General features: G+C 33.4%; 1 protein-coding gene across 1 annotated transcript; it reads right to left on the reverse strand.

Annotated features, from left to right (window-relative positions):
- Positions 1-30: 30 nt before the first annotated feature.
- On the reverse strand, positions 31-27,962 carry T48 (FU domain-containing protein T48). The gene is made up of 5 exons (XM_083032856.1): positions 27,156-27,962; positions 2,976-3,303; positions 2,739-2,891; positions 2,277-2,421; positions 31-1,972 (listed from the first exon to the last, which is right to left on the reverse strand). Exons 1-5 carry the CDS (start codon positions 27,247-27,249, stop codon positions 1,304-1,306), a joined length of 1,389 nt encoding a protein of 462 aa, XP_082888982.1. The 5' UTR covers positions 27,250-27,962; the 3' UTR covers positions 31-1,303.
- Between the last annotated feature and the right edge of the window lie 21 nt (positions 27,963-27,983).

Genomic DNA, 27,983 nt, shown 5'->3' on the forward strand with positions numbered 1-27,983 from the left:
TTATATATATATGTATATATATAGACATACACATAAATATACTTGATACCTTCCTATATTTATTACTAAAATAATGTAATCAATATTTACAATCAATTTGTACAAGTGGCCAGTTTGACCATATATGTATATATATATATATATTTATGAATGATACTCAAATGTATCCGTGGTGTATGCATACTTATGTATGCGTTCTTATAAATAAAATTGCGGCTGTGTAAAATTCATTTTTTTCTCCACTTTGCTATTAAGTTTACATTGCCATGATAACGCGCGAGGAATATAACTGTCTTGAAATTCAGTATATATAATGTGAGTATTGTATAGCATGTATTTCTGCAAATGCAGTAATCAGTTTCACTCTCGATGAAACTTCATTGATAATTACGTATACAAATATTTGCATAATTATAAAATTGTCCCAAAAACAAATTAGAGTTAAATAAGTATATATTAGGCGAGATACAAACAAAAATAAACATAAAAGTCATAAAGGTGCGCTTTGATACTTGCGATGTGAAGAAACAGAAAGTTGACTAGTATACGATATAATATACAATGATCGTTATTAGACATGTACAATGCAAAGGAGTTAAATAAAGATCAATATTTAATATAAGATATATATATAAGAGTTTCACAATTTTTTGGTATCATTGTGATTTTTTTCTATTGCACACATTGTACGCGGATATGTTTAAATCCAAGGCGTTGTTCACAAAATGACACAATGTTTAGGATATAGATACAGTTTCATAAAAATTGAACAAAATTTGTTCAAAATGTATCATTGATGTTTTAACATTTCGCGCTAGATCGTCCTAAAAAAAGACAATAAAGAATTCGATTTTATATACATCCTATTGATTAATTTTTACATTGAATAATGACAATTGATTAATTTTTGCCTGATTAATTAAGTGAATATATTTTATATTTTTGGCAATGTTTGTCAGTATTTTAACGCTAATCAATATTAATTTATTATAAATATTTTTCCCAGTGCCTTATTCGTATATATAATTATGTTTTAACATAAATAAATAGACCTCTCGCAATCAAAGTGTTAAATTGTTAAGAAATATTGCTTGCGACAAATTCCACATACTTTAAATAATCAGAGGCTATCGTGTTGCTATGATTAAAACTCGAATAAAACATTGACAAATATGAAACATCAAAATTATCGAAAAACATTGTTAACAAGACCAATTGTCTAAAATACTTTGGCGATACGCGCAAGCAACCTTAATCTCTCTTTTTTTAAGTCTTATGTTTAGGGATATGTTATCAGTCGATATTACAATTCCGTGGTGATCTCGTCCTGCGGCCGAAAGCCAAGAATCGTAAAGTCATCGATGAGATAGTCGCGAGTAGGCGACCAATCCGTTAGGATGGTGTAATTGGCCGCTTCCACAGGACTGCCCTGAAACTTCCATTGGGGATTTAGGTCGCGGTCTAGGCCGTCGTTCGTCTCGCGCTCGTCGCGCAATGCACGAACGTTGTTAGTCTCCGAAGACAACGTGTCGCCGTTATAGCTGCGACTGAACGCGGAAATTGTCTGGAGTTCTTGAAGGTGCGAGTCACTCGTCATCCTCGTTCCTCCGCGCTTCTGATTGCTCCCGTAGACCAGGGGCGTCATCTGGCCGATCGTCGAGCCATTCGGACTGAGCTTCTCGCCGTTATAAGCGCTGTTCTGCCCTAGACTCGAGCCGAGCGGACTGCTGTCCTTCGCATAACCGAGGCTCGAGCTCGCTGGACTAATACTCGACTTGTCACTCGCTTGAAACGTCGCGAGCGGCACATTCGCTTGGAATGTTGTGAGATTGCTGTGAGTGCTTCTAGGTTCATATATGGGTTGACGAGACGGTGGTTGCGATGACGCCGTGACTGGTTGCGCCGATAGCGACGATGTTATTTGCACGGGGTTGCTCGTCGGCTGCTGGAGAAATGTCACGAGCTGAGCCACCTTAAAGTTGTTAGAAAAAAAAATGTAAATGTACGAAACGGAAATATATTCGCGGATATTGCTTGTGCATGTAAAAGAAAACAATTTACTCGCTCGGATCGCTGTTTAAAGGGAAGGAGACTTTACATGAGTAATTATCGCCTAATGTATGCTTTTTGCGTACAGCTGGGTATATATGTGACTCACCGAAGTGCTTTAGGGACTGGCGTGAAAAAGAATTGAAAGTGTAAGATAACATCGATAGCACTCGTTTGTCGTTTTTATTCGACGTATAGAAATATTCGTGCGAAAATAAGGATCTTACTTCTGGGGAACTGTGCCTCTTGTATCTTTTCAACAGCCGTTCTGCCCATGAAAACAGTCGTTGCCAATCGTCGGGCGGAAGTGGAATCTCGTCGTCTCTTCTATTCACGAGGACCAGTATCCTCGCCAGGTCACGTAACACTGGTCTGTAATAAGTCAATAATAGATCAATAAGAATGCACACAAGAACATATCACGCGCGCATGTGTATGCAATTTTTTTATTAAAAAATATTAAATAAAAATAATTTTTGGTTGAAAAAAATTTTTTAAATATACTTTTTTTAAAATATATAATTCGTATTTTATTAAATTAATTCAATATATTTATAATAATATATACTTCAATATATATTTTATAGTCAGTAACGTCAGAGCTTTTCAGAAAACATGTTTAGTCTCTCTCGAATATTTTATTTAAAAAATGTTGATGAAGTATTTGGACTGCTTTCCCGTTTTTATACCTGTACGCTTGGATTCCAACGGCACCGTCTCCGTTATTTCCCGAATAGTACAACTCCCTGACTTGTCTTCTAGTGTCGTTGAGCATCGCGAGGAAGGTATGAGCCTCTCCACGGAGTGTCGCCAGATGTTTCAGAAATTCTCTTCTCTCCGCGCTGAAATGTGCAAATAAAAGTATTTAAGCGTGAATCTCTGCGGCGCGAATGACACCGGACGAGCATAGTAAAATGAAGATGAACCTGTCTTCGAACTGCTGCGCCAGTTTGGCCGCCTTCTTCTTACGCCGGTGCACGACTATCGCGCCGCAGACGATGATGAAGATGCAGATGGTCGCGCCGGAAACCACCCCTACTAAAATCGCAACCTGACTACCGGTGAGGCCAAACATGTAGCCAGTCTCCCGACAGATGCGGCCCATATACTCGTCTCGGGTGGACCAGTCGGCGACGAAACCCGGTGGGCAGGTATGCACGCAGGTACCTTGATGTAGTAGCACGGCGCATCTGGCGCAAGTTCCGTCCCTGCATCTCCTGCATCCTGTCTCGGACTCGACGCATTCTGTCGCGACTGAAAAATTCAAACATTGTTAAAAATTCACAATTTTAATTTATTATCCGCGTCAAACTCTATAGAGTTAATATTTTCAAACATTTGCATCTTAATCCTTAGATACCCGCACAAGCGTGCCATATCTCAATATTATTATTGTTTTACAATTAAAACTTTTTTAAGAAAATTGAAAGAAACATTTTTATATCATTATAGAGTTTTCTTATAATATATTATATTGTATACATTGCAGTTATTTTTTATTGTCGATTTAAGATAGAAATAAAATAGTTATGAGAGAAATTATGAAAGTTGTAATCTTCCTAAAGGATCGCGCAAAGTTCTAACATAATAATTAAAAGCAACTTCATCCTTTCAGAAATTCAAACACGTAATTGAAATTCCGTGTGCGTCGAATCCACTTAAGGAAATTTATTGTAAAATATATATTTGAGTAAAATGAAAAAAATATAATTTAAAAATAGAGAAAGTTTAAAAAAATATCAATATTTTGCAAAGAATAGGTATTGCAAAAGTTGTATCGCATTTTTGAAAGGCTGAAATTTGAAGATTAAAAATAAAAAATGGCAGACATGAGTCTGCTTTTATTAAACTTTTCAGTTCTTGTTGATGTTAACGTCAAACTTAGATCGGAAACTTTACGTTTATAAACCTGGGAGTTCTATTCTCTAAGAGTCGCTCCCGACAGAAGTCTGCAGTGTAAGTTGATGATAGTGACTTTTAATGTAACTTGTAAGCAAACTTTCATCTGGAAGCGATTCTTATTAGTATAAAAATTTTCGAGCGTAGCCTTCAAGGAAAGGTCACTGTACTCGTGTAACTTTAACCTAAATGAACCTGAAACTCTCTTTCGCGATAGGTCATCGCCGGACGGAAAAGTTTCGTGTCGTGTAGCGGTCGTCGACGAGTCTAACATTCTCGTTTGCGAGTCTGTTACTGCTGTTGGTATATATGTATATATGTATGTACATACACCATGTGTAAGACACAGACACAGAAAACGGTAAAATGTGAGCGGTGTAGCAACTATTCGTTTGGCAAGTGTGCTTTACACTGTCATTTCCTATCTCTTCTACGTGTGACCTTGCTATTTCAAACGCTGTAACACCTTCTCACGTTTCTGTAAGTATATGTTGCATTTATGCTCTGCAAGTGTAAGGTAAATTAAATATAGAAGCTGTCTCAGACCAGCGAGTCCTTTTTCATCTATGAATTCTTTGATCGGTTTGGAGTTGATCTTCAATTTTCAGTCTTAAAGTAACAAGTCTATATTGATTGATATTCGAATTAAAACTTTGCAAGAATATCATTGTACATTATTCGAACAACTGCGGAAATCATGATTAATGTAATAATATACAGCGATCTAAGATCGCTAAAGATTGAAATATTTCACGTGGAGACCAGGACTTTTTGTAAAAAGTAAGTTGCTTTATCTAGAGTCTAGAGAGTGCAGCTAGATACTGATACTCGCGCGTATTATGTGTGTCAAGCATTTGGGCCACTGCTTCGGGGCAACGGATCGTTAACCGCGGTAAGAATTCGATTCACACATTGCTTACCTCGTTCCTGCGGTATTTCGCGTCGCAGGATTACATACATTATTTTACATTGCTCTCTTTATTGCATTTCTCGCTTGATACTCTGGAAGTTTTGCCGAGCACCGCGCGTTTGCATAGTAAACCTTAGACTTATCTTTCGAATATTCTTACGCTATTGCATTTACGTTATTTTTTTGCGAAAAAAAATATTTACAGCATCCTTTCTTTTAACATTATTAATGTACATATTTTGTTAACATGTCCTCTCACATCTATTTTCCTGTCAATTATCCCTCATTCTGCTAACGTATATATTTTCTTCCCTCTCTCTCGCCTTTCTTCCTAGTTAGATACATCTCTTTTTCCCTGCTCTCGATCAGATATACATCACGCGGGGTCATCACGCAATAGAGCTGAACGGACGCGCACGAGAAAATTGAAAGATCCGAGGGGCTGCCTTTGGTCCATTAGTACGTGTATGAGGAATGCGGTTGCTAGTTTCTCGATTATGTGGGTCTATAAACGCGCTCTTTCTCTCTTTCTCTCTCTGTGCACTTTGAAGCGACACAGTCGGTCACATACATTCTCCAAGTTGAGAACACTAGGTCGGGCCCAACGCGCGAGTTCCCTTCTCCAAGTGTTGTTCTATGTGAACCCCGGGGTCGCCTATTTATTTTACCATCGACATCCTTCGATTCGACTAGGAAACTTCTGCGAAAAACAGAGGAAATGGGACGCGCGCGATTCCTCCTTCGAGATTTCAACTTTCTACGGTTTTTTCAGTCCACGACAAATAGTTGAGCTCTTGCAAAATATATGCAATTTATTCGAGAAGTGTATTTAGAGAGCGATAAAGAATGCTTCGTGCGATCATATTATCGAAAGTTATATTTTATATTGAATGACTATATTATTATTCGAGATAATAATGATTGATTTCTATCTCTCGCATTATCGATAATTTAATTATTATTTAATGGAGAGTTTTGCATATCTAAAATGAAGCGTAGTTTTCAAAGTATACTAGGAAATATATGGCAAAGAGGAAAAAATTGAATGGTTACATTAGGTACTCGAGATACAAACAGGTAAACATATCGGAAGATGAACGTAAAATTACAGCTTTAATAATAGGAATATAACATGTGCGTATAATATTGTATCATGAAAATTAATATACTTTCTTATTGCAATTTCAGATTTCATAATTCATCGCGTTATTCATATCCTCGTGTGATTTTTTGACCTCCATTGATAAACAACTTTTCATGATGTTCATCTGCGCATCAGGTAACTTAGTAGATTCACCGAGTTGAGTTTTAATTAGATAATTAAAGGTCGAGGAGAAGTCATACACACACATATATCGCTTCTACATACGGTCTGCTCGATCAAATTGGCGCGTAGAATTTTCCATCATTCTCCTGATTATTTTTCTATATCGTTTTATTAATAATAGTTTATTTTGATATTTTTCAGACAAACTTGTAGAGTTTAATATCTGAAATTTTATTAAAATATTAGACTGTTATTAATTTCGCAAATGTGTGACAAACATCATCTTAATAAAGAAACCTGGACGTTTGTAGTCATACAACAGCGAGTACCGACAAGCTCTCTCTGTCTTTTTCTGTCTTCCTCTCTCTTTCTCTCTCATTTTCGTTATTAACTAATGTATTTAAGTAGTCTACTGCTGACGCTTCTACTAAATAACTGGAATATCTACAGCAATCCTACGTGTTACCTCGAAATATACGTAATTATGTATGCCGACTTTATCTCGCAGCATAATTTAACTTACTTTCTATGTAACTGAGACATAAATCATTCCTATTTTTAAAACGTGCAATTTGTTTCATATAAATTAATAGAAAAAAATGTAAAAAATATACAACATTACAATAATTTATTACGTACATCAAGATTAAAATAATATATACCAATGCTACGTTATGATTTATCATATAGCGTGGATAAAAAGTTCAAGTCTTTGCGAGTTAATTCAATAGTTTTCAAAAATTAAAAATATATAAAAAAATATTACGCTAGTAAGCTAAGTGAATTAAATCGTGCCATTTCTCATCAACTTTGTTCTTTTCAATTTTGTCTCTTCATGTTTTCTCGTGTTTTCTATAATACTAACCCACATTCACACAGGCCACAGTAGAGACAAACTTTCGTCATGCTCGTGCACGATTCACGAAAGCGCTTGCGGAATTTAACGACTGCTATAAAACGTCCTCTCTGAATTATTCGAGTTACTTACGGATTCGTGCAAGGCCACGCGATGATAAATCCTGAGCACAGAGGCGAGAATCTTTTTAAGCACACTAGGCTCTCGTATGTCAATCGCGCCCGTATGCATCTCGGTATATCGACGAGAGTACAGTTACTCCAGCAGGTATGATAAAGAGAAAGAGAGAAAGAGCCGGAGAGATGGGATGAAGTATCTCGCAAGTAGGTGCGAATCTGACCGAATAGTTTCCAACATTTTTTTACGTCCACCTCTCGAGAGTCTACGATTCGATTCTTTCTTATATTGGAGTAATTATAAGTAATTATTATAAATATACGGTATTCCTTCCCCTTCTTCTTCTTTCTCTCGTTTTGTCTTCCTTCTTCATTACCAACGTCCGCAAAATCTCAAAACCTCAATATCAAGTTGCTTCCCACGTTGGTATTCTTCACGAGGTCATTAATAGTAGCTTATTAATTATCCTGGTAATATAAGATTAAATTTCCTCTATATAGGGTTGTTGCTCGCTTGTCTCGAATATTAGATACTAATATATAAGAATACTAGAATGTTTTTCCATTATTTAAGATAATGTTTACGATCTAACGAAATGAAAGACTTACGTTTTATTAATTAATTATTATTATTAAGAGATATGACTATAATGATAAAAGTTTTTGCAAATCAAAATGTGTTGACAAAAATCGAAAGAACAGAGAATAATAAATGGCCAAAAAATATATAGAATACAAATTATATTTTTGTATAAAGAAATTGATTTCAATTGATAAGATTTATAAAAAAGTTACGTGTGTTTCATATTGGATACTCTGCACTTTTGCAATTTTGAAATAAAATACATGCAATAATAAATATCTGGACATGACCGGATAAGCACCTAATCTGCATACTGCACTTTCTATTCATGAACTCATTACATAATAAAGCGCGGTATTATCCAGTAATCGTGAGAGTGCCTTAAGTAATAATACCGGGATATCTATTTTGTAATTATGTAATTGCTGATTATTACTGAATACTGATGAAAAATTGCTGAAAATTGGCGTTACTTGTCCAAGGCATTTTTTCTCATCACGTACCCACAAAGATCGAAGAGAATCGCGCCTATTATATTGCAGCTATATTGCCGCATGTGTATTAGCAGACATCAAATATTTTATGCCTGCAGTAATCTCTGATAAAAAGTCTCATTAAAGGTAAAGTGCGCTTGAAACGTTCAATAACGAGCACAGATTGCAGTACGCGTAAAAAGAGACGTACAAAATTTGACTCGCCATCTATCATCATGGAGAAATAAAAAATGAATACAACGTACATTAAAAATTATATTATATATATATATATATATAATAAATATAATATTAATGTATTGAAACATTCAAGAGTTGAGTGTTGGATATATAATTTTAAAATATATTTAGCTCTCTTTTATAAGAAACTTATATAGTTAGAAAGGAAAGCGCTACTGAAAGACCTTCTCGAGATAAATGCATGAAAACAAGAAGACGCTGCAGCTTCCGCGAGAAAGACTTTAGCGAGGGCTATGTTATTACAAATTCCGGCGATATATTTCGCGGATCGTTGGAAACTATTTACGTTCCAGCGGTCGGACGGGACCAAAGTGATCGCGGTGCTTCGTGCCTGCGTCGGATTAAGGCACATCCACTTGACTATGAGGAAGTACAATTACTAGTCAGGTGAAACTTCTCTCTTTCTATCTCTTTCTCTCTCGACTAAAGTGCAACATAGGTTGCACTGTTGCTATCGCTGGCCATTGGTGCAGCCACTTTATAATACCTAGCAGTGATTTACGTCAGAGTTTCTCAACCTATGTCGCTTCTCTCGCAAATGACGACGACATACGTTGATTAAGACTTTCAAGCAATTTCCCTGAACCACTTACTCTAATGCAAGATAAATGACAGAAATGAGATAGAATCGTGAGAATCATAAAAAGAGATGTAAGGACAAAAATTAAAATTTTGAGAAACTGAAAGGTCGCATCGTTCAACTCTGTTTTTATAAAAAAATTTCAGGAAACTAAAAATTATTTACAAATATTATGCTCAAAATTTTTTATGATAATGCTGAAAGAGGAAAACATTTGAGAAAAGTTTTTCTAAACAAAACTTTTTTCTGTTTAAAAATTACATGCTAAAGTTATGCATACAGAACATACTGTCATACAACAGAGATAGACATTTATACAATTACGATTAAATCCAGATATATATATTTCACGAGCTTATTTGTTTCTCTCATATTCTCTTACTTTCTGGACAGCGCCGTAAATGTTAACTCAGCACGGTTAGCTAATAAACACACGCTTATGTGATTTTAATTTTTCGTTTACGACGAAAGCACGCAGTGTATTATATAAAACTTGAAACTAGACAAATCCACTTGTCTATAAACGTGCACTATTAATAATCCCATATTTGTAACCTGACGCGAGCGATTCAATCTTTTAATATTTTTCACTGTCACAAGCAAAACGAATATATTATACGACACGAATGGATGATTTACAAACAACCTGTATAAAAATACTCGCTAGCTAATCTCTTTTCAAATCAATACTTTTCAAATATGGTACCAAATTTGTGTTAATTAAAAATAGTCAATTATCTAGAGATCTCAGATGTGCGTCAACTACATATGAAGTATCAAATGTTGCTTTCCAAGAATATAATATAATTTTATTGCAAAATTTTATTACAACATGCGACATAACGTTTTACAGTATAGAAGAAGTATAAAGGCAATTTATGATCCTCGTACAATAATTAAATTATTCATAGAGTGCACCCAAAGTTCCAAACATCCCTTTCAACTATAGCTTCTTCGATATCGATTTTCAAAGTATATTTCCTTTTTCTTTACCAAAGATATATATATATATATATATTAAAAATATAATCATAATTTACTGTAATTTATTTCAATTTTTAAAGTTATATATTTTTCTAGTTAAAGTCTAAAATTAAAATTTTATTAAAATCTATGAAATTAATTGAAGAATATGATTCCGTAAAATTTCAGTTTACAAAATGTTTTTTATTTTTATTCGTTAATTATTCAAAAAACTTTTTTAATGCCTCCACATTAAAAAGAAATTAATTTTTAATTCAGCAAAAATGTATATACCTGGTATTTAATTAAGCTGTTGTCAACTCTTTATGTGCAGGCAGCAATAAAATTCTTTAAAGTAAAAAATTTCTTATGTTGTAGATTATTTATAAAAAAAAACTTGTCCCTTTTATTTTTAAACTTTTCAGATTTATATATATTTTCAAGCTATTTCATCAAGTTCTCCGTATATATCTAACGGACAATCTGCAAATGTAAATGCATTCTTCGATCGCGTCCACTCGTTTTCAGATACATTCACCTCCTGCTCGATATTCGATTGGCCGACACACTTTCGCGGCACCGACTGACAATGAGCACCGCTGCAAGGCCGCCGAAAGGCCGATAATTTACGGATGCGACGACTCTATTATCGCAAAAGTAAAACGCACCAGTTAAATATCGATATCGCTCTGTAACTCTAAGCGAGCAAGGATGCGTCGCGCATCCAGGTAAAGAGAAAAACCCAATGTGTCTTCCGAAACTTTTCTTCACTAAATATAAATACGTAATTGGACGATAAAAATTCACTCGAAGATGAAATTAATTTGATTTGAAATTAGGATTCCTATACGTATGCATGCACATACATATATACATATGTATATGTATATTATATGTATAATAAGTAAATTTAATCTTAAATAAATATAATTTGAAATAAATTTAAGATAGAAAAAAATTAATGTAATAAAATCAAATTTATAAGATAGAAATTTATTAAGAAAAAAATATATTGAAAGATAATTTCAGTGATATATAAAATCAGTGATATATATAAAAAATATATTAAAAGACAATATATAAAAATTAATTGTATTGATATATAAAAATTTATTAAAATTAAAAAAAATTAATTGTGAAAAAATTAAGAGGATTAAATACAAAAGGAGATGAAGAAATGATTTACTTTAAGGCTCCTGGGTGCTCACCGCGGCCATATTGGATTGTGACGTCAGAGGCGAGAAAGCACACGCTGAAAATTCTTAGATGCCATTTTTTAATGAAAAGATATTTCGATTAAACAGCACTTCAGATGGCTTTAGCACACTCTTAAAAACCCCCGAAAACTATCCTTTTCCCTTTATATCAATCAACATCTGTAAAATGATCGAGATGTCAGACTTTGACATGCGGAATGACTGCGCATGTGCAAATACCAGACGAACTGGGCTTCATAATATTACATTTTACAGCTGTTGATTGATTATAAAGGGGAAAGGATAGTTTTCGGGGGTTTTTAAGAGTGTGCTAAAGCCATCTGAAGTGCTGTTTCATCGAAATATTTTTTTATTTTGAAATGGCATCTAAGAAATTTTAGCGTGTGTTTTCTCGCCTCTGACGTCACGATTTCGACATGGTCGGAAAGGAGCCAGGAGCCTTAATAGAAGAGGAGAGATTATTAAATATGGAGAAATATAAGAGGAAGTTAAGAGCGAAATAAAAAAAGAGATGCATAAAAGGATCATATATTGTCATAATAGACGTTAAACGAATATAGTTCTTGGGTCGCATCCTCGTGTCCTTTTGGCACTTGTACCCGTTTGAAATTTGTTAAGGCGTTCAATTAGCGCGAGGCAACGACTCGCTGTGAAATTAACAAGCCACAATTGGCAGACCAAACGGATGGTGGACAGATGCTCCAGCCTCCCGCACGTGCATGTGCATCCATACGTGTGCAATATAACACGCAAACTGCTGCTTTTCCATGTTTAGTTAGTACAAGCGCGAAATTATCGAGCGTGTATAGATTTCTTTCTCTCTTTCCTTTCTAAAATAACCAATTAATTATATACATACGCTCGTGAATCGCAAATGTTTATTTGATATAATAACGGTGCAATTAACAACACATATATTTAAAATCCGTTTCAAATAAAATATTAATGTATTTTGTTTTATAATATATGATATATATATATATTTTTGTAAAGCAACTTTTTCAACTTACTGTTTTCTTCTACAATTAATGAAAATGGATCATTATCTATTATATCGACTATCATATTGACTTAATATAACATATTCATTTACACTTATATTAAAAAAAAAAAAAAAAAACAGATTTGCTACTATTTCGTCTCTATAATAAAATTTGAATATATCTTCTGTCATACAAGTAGCGTTAATGAATTCATGCATTGCGCACAGTAATTAAATTCCAGAGAAACGGGGGTGTTAAATTTCCTTTCGAATTTAACGAAATTGGGCGAAATGTCAAAACGATTGCATTCAGATGATGTTACGCGTGGTAATTTCAGAAGGCCGTATAACGAAAGTCTATTAGAAATGTTAAGTCTTTATGCGACGACCTGAGAAGCGGGCGCTCATCGTTCAGATCACAGAGAATCTCACACGTACGATGCGCGTGAAAGCGTAGCAAAATTAATTTTCCACGAACAAATGCGATTATCGCGCATAGCCATCGCGCACGGTGACTTCGCGACTCTCCTGCTAACGATAAGTTATAAAAACACATGTCGGAATTGTCATTCTCATGGCAATACGTATATCAATACCATTCATACGTGCTTACATATATCGCTGATTAAAAGATCATAATAGCTAAAAATATCTCTATGATGGCATAGCTTTACAGCTTTCTCGTCTGCAGAATCATTTATATCGGAAGACTACGCATCCGACATTGAGAATAAAATGTGAGATTCTTTAAAAAGTTTTATTGTTAGATAGTATTTTTTATAGTCTTCATAATTGTAAATCAAAGCATTATTTTCTAGATATTAAATATGTATATCATATTCTGATACGTGTAACATCAAAAATTACAAAACTATACGAAAAAGAGAATATAATATCCGATTAATAATCAAATATTTTCGCTAAAAGAATAATTTTGAATTCGTCAGAAATACGCTTTCTCAAATTATCTACGATTACATATATTTCAGAGAAAGATTTCAATATGCTTATAAATTTTTTTATACACAATCTTCTTTTTTTATCTTTTTTAGATAACTTTTCAGATCTGTTATTACGTCCTGAATCTGCGACTAAATTCGTCCTAAAAATTCGTTCAATTTGTGTATTTTCAACGCATTGAAAATTGTTTTAGTTGTGAATGTATTGATTTAATTATCGAATGTGTCTAATGGTCTAATGTGAATCGTATTAATTAATCTGGACATCAAACTTTGTTTTCCGATACTCTAATCTCACTAATGTCTAATATTCTATAATTCGCAAAAGCGATGGGTAAACGAGAAAGTACAAGTGAATACTCTGCCTCGTGCAGTCGACCCACGAAATTGCGAAACTTAATTTCGCGGTTTCGCATCTCCCAAGAAACACTTCGAGTAAATTCACAGCCGACGAGACACTAATTATTCCTGTTACGTCTGGTTATTATGGCTCATTTATGTAACTTTAGTTTTGTGGACCGAGCGGTATATTTGAAAGATTGCGTCTCGCAATTATAAAATACAATATTTCGACATCTGAGATATGTATAACAGGAAAATATGTAATGTTTTAGTGAGAAAACATTATATGAAATCAAATTATATCTTTTTCTTCAAGTTGAATTTTTTTTATTTGTTTTTGAAGGCTCTTGAAAATATATACATCAAAATGTAAGATGAGAGACAAAATAAAAATATTTCTATGTGTACAAATATTTTTCTTTCAGATAGTTTTGGTACACATAATTATAATGCAATAAACAAAATTCACGACAGCGCCTTAAAACACAATAAAATGAATCCATAGGGTATCGCATCCAGTTGTAATGAATACTCGATGAAAAATAAATTTCAGTTTGCCAGTAATAAGCAATTATAAATGCAAAATTACCTACAACACGCAACATACACGTTGCTCGATGTGATGCTCGTTTGAATCGCAAAGCACGTACATACATATATACATATGTATATTAATCATTGAAAATTTCATGATATACATTTATCAGTTTTAATCTTTTCACGATATATAAAAAGAAATCGAACGAAGATTTTTAATCATTGTTCTAATAAAACGTAAATACTTATCAATTGTATTTTTTTTCTTTTAAAGATATTTTATAGATGTACAATTAAAAATAGTAATCTGTTAGTAATAATGACTTTTATTTATTTATTTACTTTTTTTGAAAATTATTTAAAGATACCAATTTTTGTCATATCTTCGCTTATATACCTATAATGCATTGAATGAATATAAAATTAAGTTCTGGTGACTAAGATTAATAAATTCAAAACTACTCAATGTATAAATTAAAAATCTGATTTATCCTTCAGGTGATATTTATTCGCTTATTTTTGCAATCGATTCAAAATAAGAAGATTATTTCTTAAAATGCGCGTGCAGATGACTGATTGAACAATTTAATAATCTAGAACGACAGTGCAACTAGATTTGGCTACTTGAAACTCTTTTAAACGCTTCTTCTTTGCAATACGTACTCGTTTTCGTACCAGCGGATCATGCATATCGTGCGCCTAATCATCACATTGAATCGAGTATGCATTTAATAATATACTCTCGCATCTTTCTCTCTTCTAATATATGTATATTTTTTATTTCGTAAAGTTATTGCAACGAAGCGCGAAATGTTTGTTGCATGCTAATGCATGCGAGACTAATTAAGCTTCGGGAAAGTGTGCGGCCACAATGTCGAAATGCATAATTCCAAATTAAATTCGCGATCGTTATCGCGATGTTATATAGGGAGAAGATCGGGGGGGGGGACACATCCGGTCTGGCGATTTGCATATTATTCAAACTCGTTCCTGAAGCGCGACTTATGGATTGTCCGGCAAGTTTCTTGCCAAGTGTCAGAAGTGGGTCGACGCGTAATTGAAATAGATGAGAGAAGGCTAATTGCTGCAAAGAGTGCAACGGGTCCGCCCGTCATTTCCGAATACAAAGAGACCATTCGTGGGCATATACCTATCGTGGAATAGTCTCTAATTTGATCAAGCGGTCCTCAAGACTGATAAAAAGGATGACACATAATGCGATTCCATTCATCCGGATTATTGAATATCTGAAATCGATTTTCTCTCAAATTTAGCTTCAGACATTTGTAACATTTTAATGTCGAGAAGAATTTTAAGTACATACGATGTATTCTATTTACAATTATATTACAATAAACTAAGAATATAAAATATTTTCGCTATATAATATATTAAAAAGTTGAAAGAAAAATTAAATATAAAAAATCGACACAAAAATATAATATTTGCATAAGTATCACATTTCTCATTTGAACAAATTGTACTTTTTTTTTTATTTCAAGATATATAGTCTCGCTCGTTGCAAAAATAAAACGTAAAACGTAATAAATAAAGTATTTTGATAAAACAATTTTTCTTAAATACTTTCTATAATCTTTATTAAAAAATCTTGATAATTTACTATGATCACTATATTACATTTCAATTCATGTTCTCCATAAATAAACACTCGATATACCGAAAGGGTCAACGCGCGTCGCGTATGTTGTGCTATCGCTCGAGTTGTGTCCGCGGCGTTCCTACAAACGAGTAACTGTACTTCGCGATTCACTCCTCCGCGCGCGAGCGAACGAGGCCCAACAGACGTAGGCATATATACGAGCGGAGAAGAGAGAGAATCGATTATTACGTCACTTGGTCGATGCCTCTATCGCGATGGGCCCAACACGCGCGCGGGCCCGTTATATACGGTTATTATTCATCGCCAGATGATGCGTATTCGAGTATCTTTCGTTAACGTTTTCAAGTACTTGTATATTTATTTTTATATACTTGGATATATGTATCAGGTATTATTGCAATTATTTGCGTATTATTCTAATGAAGTAAACACCTACTAATGATTGAGTATTACATAAGATTCTTTGATAAAAATATACGTGTTTTCATCATAAATCTTGATTTTTTATTGTTGCAATCAATTTTTGAAAGAAATTCAGAAATTATAACATTTTTCTCTTTGATTTTAATTTCGGATATATATATATGTTATTACAAAAATAATTTATATAAGTGTTATGTCAAGAAAGAGTTGTATGAATATAGGAATAATGAATAATGTGCATATATGGCACAAGAAAAAAATTTTCGTCGAGAAAACTAGGAAAATATAATTTTCTAGTTTTTAATTTTTTTCTACATTTAAATAAAATTATAAAAATAACTTTTTATTTTTAGATTATTTATTTATTTTTTTTTTCAATCGCATATATATTTTATTTTTTTCCCCTCGGAAATTATCTGTAAATCATTGATATATAAAACCGGAATTTTATATACAATATTCCAACACTTTCTACAGCGAGTGTGTATTTTGTTTAAAAATTAAGTGTCTTTTATACATTTATTCACCACACGCTGTGAAACGTTACCGAACACTGAATGCGAACGAAATACGCGCGAAAGAAGGAACGGTATCGACCAGCGCGGCGATTGGTTAATGATCGGTGGAAAGGAGAAACCCTCGGAGAGGGACCTCACGCGATGAACGTGGCACGCACCCTCGCACCCCTCGTGCTTTATCGATCGTATCGCGGAAGCGCAGGTGACCATTGTTGTTGTTGGATCGGCGAATTCGAGGACGCAGATGCGGCGCACGCCGACCAACGCAACGTAAGTACATCGTGTGCAATGATTTGCAAATAATTTCCGAAAAGGAGTAAAAATAATATATATACATATATGCGATTGAAAAAAATTTAAGAATCTCAAAATGAAAAGTTATTTTTACAATTTCATTTAAATGTAGGAAATATTAAAGATTAAAAATTAAAAGAATGTACTTTCCCAGCTTTCTCGATGTTAAATTTTTTTATCGTATCATTATTTATTATTTTTATGTTGCATTCTTATATAATAACTCTTTCTTGATTGACACAAAATTTATACTATAAAATATTTTTATAACATCAATTAAAATCAATGCGCTCGTTGGAAAAAGTTTCGATTTAAGTCAAATATCATTAAAGTCGAAATAAAAAAAATCATGTCTTTTCTTTTTATATTAACTAGTAATGCGGAAAAAACAATTCCGCGAAGCCAATCCCCTCATAAAGTAACTAATACGTTCTGTTGTGAATTGTCGCCAGGTGGAAAAAAAAGGTGGAAAAAAAAAGCTGTTGTCACTCTAATATTTTCATATGCCGAAAACCCGAGCTCGCTAGGATTTTCCTGAGCCGAGAACGAGCTGTTTTAAAAATACGAAGAAGAAATTATGAAAAACATAAGAGGGGATTAATAATATATATCGTCATTTTGCAACTTTCAATTCGGCGTAAAAGGAGATTGAGTAGCTCGCGCGCGAAAAGAGGGAAGAGCGAAAACAACTCTTCGGATTACGAACGCGGTGCGGTTAAACGAGATTTATTCCCGGAGCTGACGATTCCGGGGTCGTGATGGCGGGGAATCGGCAGCTAATGACGAGAACCGCAAGAGACACGAGGCAATGATACGATGCGGTGTCGTAGAGAAGACGGGACTGAAATTCAACTATGCGGTCACGTCATGGACACGTGTGTATATGTGTGTATTTATGCGTCTTTAAAATCAGCTTTTACCTCAAATCAATTCCGAGTTTGTTTCTACTGAAACCGGAATAACACATCAGATTTACTATACATATATTCATCGTACGCACATTCCTTTCCACTCCGTTCGGCTCGAAATTATGAAATAATAATTGCATTTTTTTTCTCAGTTTTAGCTCTTTCCTCGTAATGTTAATATCACAACGTTATTGTGAATAATAAAAATTAATAATACATTTCTTTTTGCTCATTCAACCGTCAGATAAGCGAGACAAACTAAATAGCTGAATGAAAGAACGTATTGTTTCGCGCTTTTTTTTTACGAGAGATTGCAGTGAAAAACTTTAATCGCGCGTGTGCAAGATAGCGGAAAAAGCATCAACAAAGACCGACGAGTCGAGCAAGGAGACGACAAGAAGGATGCAGATGTTACACTACATGCGTTAGCAGAACCGAGGCGGAAGTGGATCGGATAGGGAGCTCGTACGCACCTTCCGGCTCGTAAAAAAAAACGCGCGTTTAGCCAAGAAATGTACGTTTTCTTTCTGTTTTCGAACGGATTTGGCGAACGAAAGAACAGCGCATTCCCCATAAAAATGCATATATGAGAATGTGAGAATGTGTTTAAAGAACGCATTTGCATCTCGCATATAGTGATACTTAAAAAGTCATATGTTTGATACTTAGGTTCAAGATATAATATGAAAAAGTTACGAATCACGTTTTCTTACGATTAGATCAATCTTTCGCATCTTATTCACCGCAGATAATTAAACAAATGTATTATCTTGTTCTGGAAATTCAATTTGTTTCATTTTTGTTCTATTCATCAAGCAAGGGAGAATAGAAAATTCGGAAGAAAATATTGATCATACTTAATAAAGATAAAGCTTCGTGTAAAAAGTGTGAAATTTTCGTCAATTAAACTCTTATAAAATGAGAAAAATGTTTCGTGATATTTGATTGTCATTCATCGAGACTTTGACTATCATCAATTTTCAATAAATAAATAAAGAAATAATAAAATATGAAAAATATATATATACATATTTGTAATACATTGCACAATGTTGAATCCATTTGGTTAATCAATAAAATATTAATAAATAAAGTATTAAATTATACAAAAAAGTTAATTTAATTTTTTATTCTGTTATTTTTATTATGTTATTTAATTTTTTAAATAAATATAATTTTGGCTAGTTGGGTCGACTTTACTTCGTTCCTATTTTAAAAAAGTTAATATTTAAAATAAAATCACAAAGAACGGAACATAAATCACCTTTGCACTACAAAAGAAAAAAATTGTTCTTCTCGAATGAGAAAAGATAATTTAAAAAACTATTGAAAGGATATATTTTTAGAGATAAGTACAGCTACTGGAAAGATTTATAGCGGTTACTCGTTGTACTCATTAAAGAAAGTGTTTATTGTATAGGTACAGATTTTCAAAAACATTTTCAAGAACAAATGTATTTGGATCTAAATCATCGTAATTGTTCATACTTGAATGCGAATGTAGTATCGTTCGCGCAATAAAAATATCGTAAAAGTCGTTCGAATGGTCCAACGATCGTAAAGTCGATTTAAAGATGGAAAATTGTTGGCGTGTGTCTTTACGAGGAACAATGTGGCTAAGAATCGGTCGACTGCATTTTATTAACCCCTTACTACCCAAAATTCTGAAGAAAACTATTGCATAAATTATGATTATAGACGTAAAGCACTCGAGCTATTTTAGGCGAAGTTGTGTGAAAAATAAATTTTGAAGAATATATAAATAAAATTGAACTAAGAATTTCTTTTAAAATAGAGTTCTATAAAATAATATAATATATATTATTATCTGAAATAAAATGGTAAAAATTTTTGAATTTTTGAAAATTTAAGTCTTGTCTCGTACATTGAAAAAAAAATTTGTTAACTTGACTGAACCTTTCAACTAAATTATTATTTTGTTAACTGAATATATATTAGCATTTAAGTCAAATATACATTTTGTTAGATTTAATATGTTATATTTAATTTAAATATTTCTATATGTTCAATTAACAAAATAATATTTAGTTGAAAGGTTTAGTCAAGTTAAATTTCTTTTCAGTATACATTAACGAGATTCGATCATGACAAGGGCAAAATGACTTGCTTTAACAGAAACTTTAATGAGTTCAATTAATATCTGTCGGTTGTCCCACAACTCATTGTCACAACATCGTAAAGTTCGAAAGAAGAATCGAAATTATTGAAATGTCTCTTGCGAAAGGAGATTATTGGAGAGAATGAGAATTATCACGCACTCCAATTATCCCGAACATCATTACGAATTGTAATACAAATACCTATTCACATTTTTTATGTTAGATTTTATTCCTTGGTGATGAACACTTTTTTATCTTCTGGGAAAATACGTGAAAACTTTTATGGCTCACTCTATACACGCTTATTGTTTAGAAGTATATAATATACTAAGAATTGCTGCCATATTGTAAAATAAAAAAAAAAGTTTCAAGACATCTCCGTTAGAGAAGAGACATCACAGCGGTGCTGTGTGTCGACTTTGCTGATTCGATTTTTATCAGCGAGAGGAGAGAATATAAACGTCAGCAACGCGGACGTCAGACTCCGAGCGTTGCACAGGGAAACAGATGGATTGCGCTAGATTCGTAGAAGAAAACGGTACTTTAGAAAATCAAATGGGTGCTCTTCCTTCTGAAAGAAAGAGAGAAAGAGAGACTATCGCGTATATACACCATATATACCTTGCCTCCGTCCACGGAACCGTCACCTGACCGGTATATACCGGTCAAAAAAGTCTAGATTCCCGCTTACCACGGTTCTCGGAGATCGAGTAAGGTTCGAGATAAGAGGATCTCTCACGAGCAAGAACGTTCCGTTAACCTTTCCAGCCGACACTTATACAGAATGTTTTTGCTTCGACTAGTGACTCGTAAACAAATTAAGAGATAAAGAGGGTAACTCTATAGTCTAATTTTTGCAGGCAAGATTATATTAATGTTATTATTTACTGATTTTTATCTATATTATCTGTTTTGTCGATTCGCACACCTCTTATTTTATCTTAATTAATCTTTTCCGAGAATAAATGTTGGGAAACGATTAACGAGAGGATCTCGTTTAATGTCGACGTAAAAAATTGGACTTAAATACATGTGATGTGTATATACGGATTTTTAAGATATTGATAAATATTTCGTATAAATATTTTATTATATAATAATAACAATAAATATTTAATTAATAAAAAAATAATTATTATTTTACTCGAGAAATATAATAATTATGTAATCTTTTTTCAGATTAGTAATTAAATAATTTTCCGAATCAGAAAAAAAGATTATTCTCAAAGACAAAATAATGAAGAGACGATGCGCGATGGAAGTCATCGCGTAATCATGAACTCGCGAGGGTCTCTTCTTCGTTTCAAGGACCAAGAAGTGCACAATTCACGCATTTGCCTCTCGTCGCGCATCGTCTCTTCATATACAAGAAATATCCTTATAAAAGCACGTTGCGCGAATAATTCGCTTCGCACGTAACGCATGCGAAACGATGTAACTGATAGAGGAGCGGCGGTCGTACGATCGCGTTAATTACGAAAACTCCGGGGTAATTTTCTCATCTGCGCGATAATGGTTAAGCGGCATTGGCCATCGTCGTCGGTTCGCATTGGGCGAGCTCACAGGATGCTGCCGCTCATCATCGCCGTTGACGACGACGCCACGTCGGTGACGCGTGTCCGCGTGTCGCATGCGGATCCCGGACATGGTGGCCCCGGTCGAGAGAGAGAGAAGGAGAGATGGAGAGCAATTTCGCGACACACGGAGAAAATGAGCGGTGCTCGCGGTGGTAGAGTAATGTAATAGTATATGCAGAAAAGCATATATCCGCGCGCGAATCTCGCGCGCGCCCAGAGGAAGGAAGAGGTCGAGGATTGCGAAATTGCGTTCGTGGCAGTCGGAACGGTATCGTAACAATGAACCGGAAGACTGGAGAGGAGCGTATTCCGCGGCGAAATGTCGCACGATTAAAGCCTATTTTACAAGTAATTTGTTATTCGCCGCGGTTCATCCAAAACTGGCGTTTCCACATTTCATTACTCTTTAAACGGAAATATATGTATAATATATTATCGAGTTTTATCTGTTATTTTTAATCTTTTATATTTTAAATCTTGTGTGCTTTAAATTTTATACCGTGGTTTATTTTAAATTTATTTAACGTAAATACAATTAAATTTTTCATTTTAGAGGAAAAAATGTTATGTCGAAAATGGATTTTTATTGCTTCATGTATATCTTTCATTAGACACGTTTTTTGAATTTCTTGAAAAATTTGAGGAAAAATTTGAAAATAATATTCTTTCCAAGACGATTCATTCAAACGTGATAAGTCGAATTGTAAATATAATTCTCGAGAAAAAAGAGTAATGAGAAATTAGTTCATTAATATATTTTAAATTAATAGAGAAAGATTAAATTTCGTATTACATTAATTTGCAACGCGACAATATGTGTATAAATTAAAGCAGCGTGACGAAATTTATTACGAAAGGCACAATCTGAGATGTTAGATATTTGACCATTACAAATTTCTCAATTTGCCATTTATGTACTGAGCAATTTATTCGAGACTTGGACGAGACGTTTATCTTTTTAATAGACGACGGGGTGATCAAACTTTCACTATTCGGTGCGAAATGACTCGACATTATGACTTGCACCATGATATTTACATCGTTATCGTTCTAACCATAATATTGAAGCAATCTTTAATAAAATTGTACTGTTGCACGATTTATATGTATGTGTTTATACGCGGAATAGAATGTTAATTGATGCCTTGGAAAGAAAAATAAGGTGAAAACTGCAGCAAAGAAAATTTGCATTTATTGATGCAACAACAAGCCATAACAAGGATTAGAGGATAAATACAAAAAAAAGGTTTTTCTTTTTTTTCTCTCTCTTTCTCTTTCTCTCTAATATTTAACGATGCGTTGTAGATTGCGTTTATATATACAATGATTTATGATCAAATTATGACAAACAGAAAAATATAACAAAATGTCATTGCATAACAAAATTCTCATAAAATTATAATAACAGTTAACGTGAATTTATAAAGAGACGTTGAGAAAATAATGAGCTAAAAACAATATGATTGTTTCTTTTTTTTCTGAAATTTCACAAAAAGTGTAAAATATATAATATTTGTGTATATTTTTTATATGATTTGTATACATATATCATGTATTTATAAGCGTTACTTTTGCTCTTTGAATTTAGCTAATATAGATTACAATATCTTTATTCTATTCGATATTTTTTAATCGTATAAATGTTCATGTTTTATACATATATCAAAGGATTAATTTTTGCTCCTTAATAAATAAACCTTTAAACTCTTTATATTGTTATCAATAAAATCTTTATACAAAGAGAACATTCTTTAAAATAGAATTTTATATGAAACCGGTATAGTGTTTTGTGAAGCGTATACTATATTATTATTTATACGTGTTCCGAATGAATGTAGAATGAAATGAACTCAATATGTACAAACTGCGCATACATAGTAAGAAGATTATCCGAAGCGCGTGTATAGACTCATTTTCGACCCTCGAGTCGTGCACGAAAGGGTTAAATCTATTCAGCCCCAGCACATTCAGACTGAGAATTCATTTCGTAAATCGCTCCTTCCCTAATACGATTCCGCGGCGTTCGTGGTCAGTCTCGTGCACCGGTCAGGGTCGTCATCACGACGACGACGACGACGACGACGCGTTCTCCAAGTCGCGCAGCACAGTTTAAGAACGTGATCCAGCGAACGCGAAAACGTTTCTCGTCCTTTCACTTCCACAAACGAGACGGACACATCGACCTAATCGCGCTTCGATGGCTCCAGTGGCGTAAATTAATCGAGAATCCCCCCTCCCCTCCTCTAAACCTATTTAAACCACGTGCACGTGTCGAGATCCGTGATATTCGAATCAAATATTGAACATTTCATAGTACCTACGAATTTAGCCGAAAAAAGGTATCTCAATATATATATAAGAATTATATCAAAAACCGTATTGCAATCTTCAAAGGACTAATTCTTAAGTCTTTTAAATATACCTATGTATGCTGCATAGAATATATATTTAATTGGAATTAGAATTCCATATTTATAACTGTACATATATTCCTGATTTTATATATAAATTTATATTTTAATTAATATATATAAGCTTTTTATTAATAACAAAACGAAAAGGCTCTGATATACAAATACAGAAATTCAGGTGGGAAATAAACTAATAAGAGCCAGGCATAGAAAGTTTAGTCTAAAGAAAAGATCAAAATGTTAAGTTAAATAAAGAAGATCTTGAGATAAGTTGTTTGTTGCATCTGCTTTCTACGCCTAGTCCATTTTTTACCTCTGAAGCTTTTTATCGTTACGAGATATTGTTTACTTACTTTAAACTTTTTTAAAAAGATCTCGGTATTAAAAGAAACAACAAAGAGAAAACTCGCGCGTTTAACGAAGTACCAGATTAAAAGCCGTAGATTAAAAGATCTCACTGAATAATTATAGTCGGTTATCACGTCCCTAAGATGTGTAACTACGATAAAAGACGACGCGCGATTCCCTTTCTACAGCGTGTGGTACTCTACGGCCTCTACGCCATTGACACAAGCAGAAACGCGGGAGAAGCGAGCAACACTGCGAGAGGATTTCTGGTGCAATGCACCTGTGAACTCGCAGGAGAGAGCATTGTGCAACAATTAGCGGTCGAGGCGGCCGTGCCGACCACCGCGTTTCGGCTTCGTGTGCCTTTAGGAAGGAAGGGATACGGCATCCGTCACGCGCCAGGACACTACAGAGATAAATCGATCGGAAGCATACACACTTTTTAAAAATGTCCTGCACAAAAATATCCTTCTATCTCGAGAACACACGCCAGAATTTTAAACATCTTGTATTTAAATTATTGTATAATAATTATTTGTAATAAATAATTATATTTAATAATTTATATATTATTAAATATATATATATATATATATTTTTTGAAAGATATAAAAATTTATTATAATTAATTAAATATATATAATTAAATTTGATTGAAAAAAATTTCAATTGTTTTACTAAAATTACCTAAATATATACTTTAATTTTTTTATTTCTCAAATTAATTTTTTTCTATTATTTAAATTTATTAATTTCATTAATAATAAAACTTATTTTTGTTATACTGTTAATTAATATTCATACATTTTACACATTGCTATCGTTAAAAATCGATTATTTTGTTCACTTGCGCTTACTCCATTTTTCCGCAAATTTATAAGTATATTTGCACTAGAAATCTTTTCCTGCTTTCCATTTTCTTTTTTTTTTTTTGCATTTTTAAAAACATTTATATATTTTTTTGCGATTAACCGCAACATACTCGTGAAATTTAAAAGCGCGCAAGCTAAATATAATTCCAGAAATCATGAATTTCAAGACGGAACTAACAGATCCGGAGATGATTATTCCTCTTATCACGTTTTACGCGACATGAAATCGGCAAAGCGTACAAACACCGATAGTCTTCAAGAGAGATCCAACAGAGAATTGTTTCAGACACGCAGTCTCTTAATTTAGGAATGCGTAATTAAGCCGTACGAAGCAATTTAAACGCTTTAGAGAATAAAGCTGTCGCTTTGAATGTATTACACTAAATTAATAGTGAGAGAATAAAATACGAAAGAAACAAAACAATTAACTTTTGAATACAATAAAGTGTGTTTGAGCGAAATTTCAATTTACAATATTAATAAGATTTAGAAATATATTTTTTTGTAGCTTTCCTGATAAAAAAGTACTTTTGCTAAAAAACTTTTTTGTGAAAAACATTATATTAAATTTAATGTTATTAGTATAATTTAATTTAATTAAATTATATAAATTGACTTAATTAAAACTTGTTTTCCTCGATACTGTGCGCGAGATATTATATCAACATGTTCTATATATTGTGCAATTTTTTAATATTTATATAATTTTAAATGAGATCGAATAATTTTAAAAATTCGATATATCGTAAACCGCAAATTAGTGTTAAAGTTTGTTGTTGATGCAGCATAACAATTTTTATCTCCATGTATGTAATTTTAATTAATTTTTTAGCTATTTATACGTTCGAAATACCTTACTCCAAACATACCTTTCGTACCTTGCGCAATACTATGTAACGAATATTGCGCAATTTTTTAAAGAAAATTTATCGAACAAATATATATTATGCTATATTATATGTATATATATATGGAAAAAAAAGTATCATTAAATATATATTTAAAAAATGAAGCTAACAGTGCTCGGCATTCAATATAAATAACTAATTTTCTAATTTAATCTCATTCTTTAGGAAAAATCAAATTACGCATTAACGTAATTGTGCGCTAAATTCTCGCGAATTAAAAATCAGCAATTTCTTTTATGTGCACAGCATTGTTACAAGGTAACGCGCGTTATTCAATATCGCGTCGAGTATGTGTTGTATATATATGCAACCTTTACGTCAAACGTATATGTACATGTACGTGTTGCTTCGTAATCGCTTGCAATGAAGACATGATAAAAAATCGACACGCAACGAAAACCCAACAGAATGTCGCGTAATATAATGTATATAAAGGATAATCTACTATTAATATATAAAAGCAAATATAATCTTATGTTAAAAAATAAACAAATTTTTGTTTATTTTATATAAAATTTCGCTTTCAACAAAATCAAATTTAAAAAATTGGAAAATTAATAATACTCTTTTCATTTTCTTTTAGTTTGCATAATTTTCAATGTCACTATACCATAAATCGATGAATTCGTGCCAACAATTATCGTCGTGTGTATAGAAAAATATAACTAAAATACGATATTTAATTTAAGAAAATAAAAAGAATCTCGATATTTTACTAAACTTTAATTATTTTATATCATTCTAAAATGATATGTGGTATATATTTCATTATTTATACTTTTCGATAGAGCTATTTTGAAAAAATACATAAAATACTAAACAATACAGTAATAATTAAAGTTATATTTCCACGGAAATGTGACAAAAAGTGACAAAAATTAATTAATCAAGTTTAAAATTGATTATTTTGAAAGAAATTTTACTTTACACATTTTCGATTTATTCTTTTTTTCTATTTAGACGTAGAGTTATCTCTCACTCATTCGATTGTATCGCTATATTAATCGATCATTATTCTGTATAATTAAAGAACACTTTTGGTTTTTGGTTATGTGTACATACAGGGTGACGATCCCACGTGTGTCCGCGCGTACGCGTACATTGTCGATGCGAGATGTCAAAATGCCAAAGAGCGAGTTTTTATTTATTTTTTTCTCTAACCTGGTATTTCGTCCTGAGCCAGGCTGTAATCCGCGAGACATGCGAAGAGGAATGCGGCACCAAACTGTATCAGTAGCGTCGCCGGGTTACCCATTTCTCCGGGTCGGCATAATTCCCTCGTTACGACGACAAGAGAGAAATCACGATGCAAGATCGCGCGAGTTCATAATCGAGCACCGTTACACTTTTCGCGACACAACAATCAACAAACACATCCACTTCACGCGACGTTCGACAGCAAACTGTGGCAGAATCAGAATCGCGCGTCGCGCGCTCATCGCGTCGGAAGGTTACCGTAGAGCGTAGAGGTTATCGGTATGCGCGGCGTCATCTTACGGTCGACATTCGAACGAAGAACGAAGTAACAGGCACCGGCGCTCGGCGCTCTCGCTCTCACCCCCCACTCTTCTCTCGCGCACCGCGCCGCGCAGGAAGTGAGTGGTGGGGGGGCTGTGGTGGGGAGGCCTCCCTCTCTCTCGCTCGAGCGGCGCTGACGCGTCGCGGTCGCCGACAAGGACAAGAGCGATGCGTGCGCATATTGCGCACACTCATTCCGCTCGTACTTACAAATGTGTATATATGTATGTATAGATGTGTGTGTATGTGTATAGAAACGAATATAAGAATAACATAATGAATTTACATATGAATATAAAAAAAGTATAAAATAGGAGAGTTTGTAGCGTGTGTGTGTGTGTGTGTATTGCCATTTTTTAATTGTAATTGAGACTTATGAGTTGAAAAATATGAAGATTAAACGATATGTGATATCACGCACACAAATATGCAATGCCCGCGAGGCAAAAGAAACATATTTTTTAAACAAAG

The sequence above is a fragment of the Prenolepis imparis genome, unplaced genomic scaffold (assembly GCF_030444845.1).
Source record: "Prenolepis imparis isolate NDT839.2.m4 unplaced genomic scaffold, iyPreImpa1.0 SCAF_3, whole genome shotgun sequence".
Taxonomy (NCBI): domain Eukaryota; kingdom Metazoa; phylum Arthropoda; class Insecta; order Hymenoptera; family Formicidae; genus Prenolepis; species Prenolepis imparis.

Bases quoted from the DNA above. Each gene is read 5' to 3' on its own strand.
- T48 (XM_083032856.1), bottom strand. From the start codon at position 27,249: ATGGGTAACCCGGCGACGCTACTGATACAGTTTGGTGCCGCATTCCTC. The intron at 2,892-2,975 runs GTTCATCTTCAT...TGCACATTTCAG, and splicing joins GCGCAGCAGTTCGAAGACAG to CGCGGAGAGAAGAGAATTTC. The intron at 1,973-2,276 runs GTAAGATCCTTA...AACAACTTTAAG, and splicing joins AGAGGCACAGTTCCCCAGAA to GTGGCTCAGCTCGTGACATT.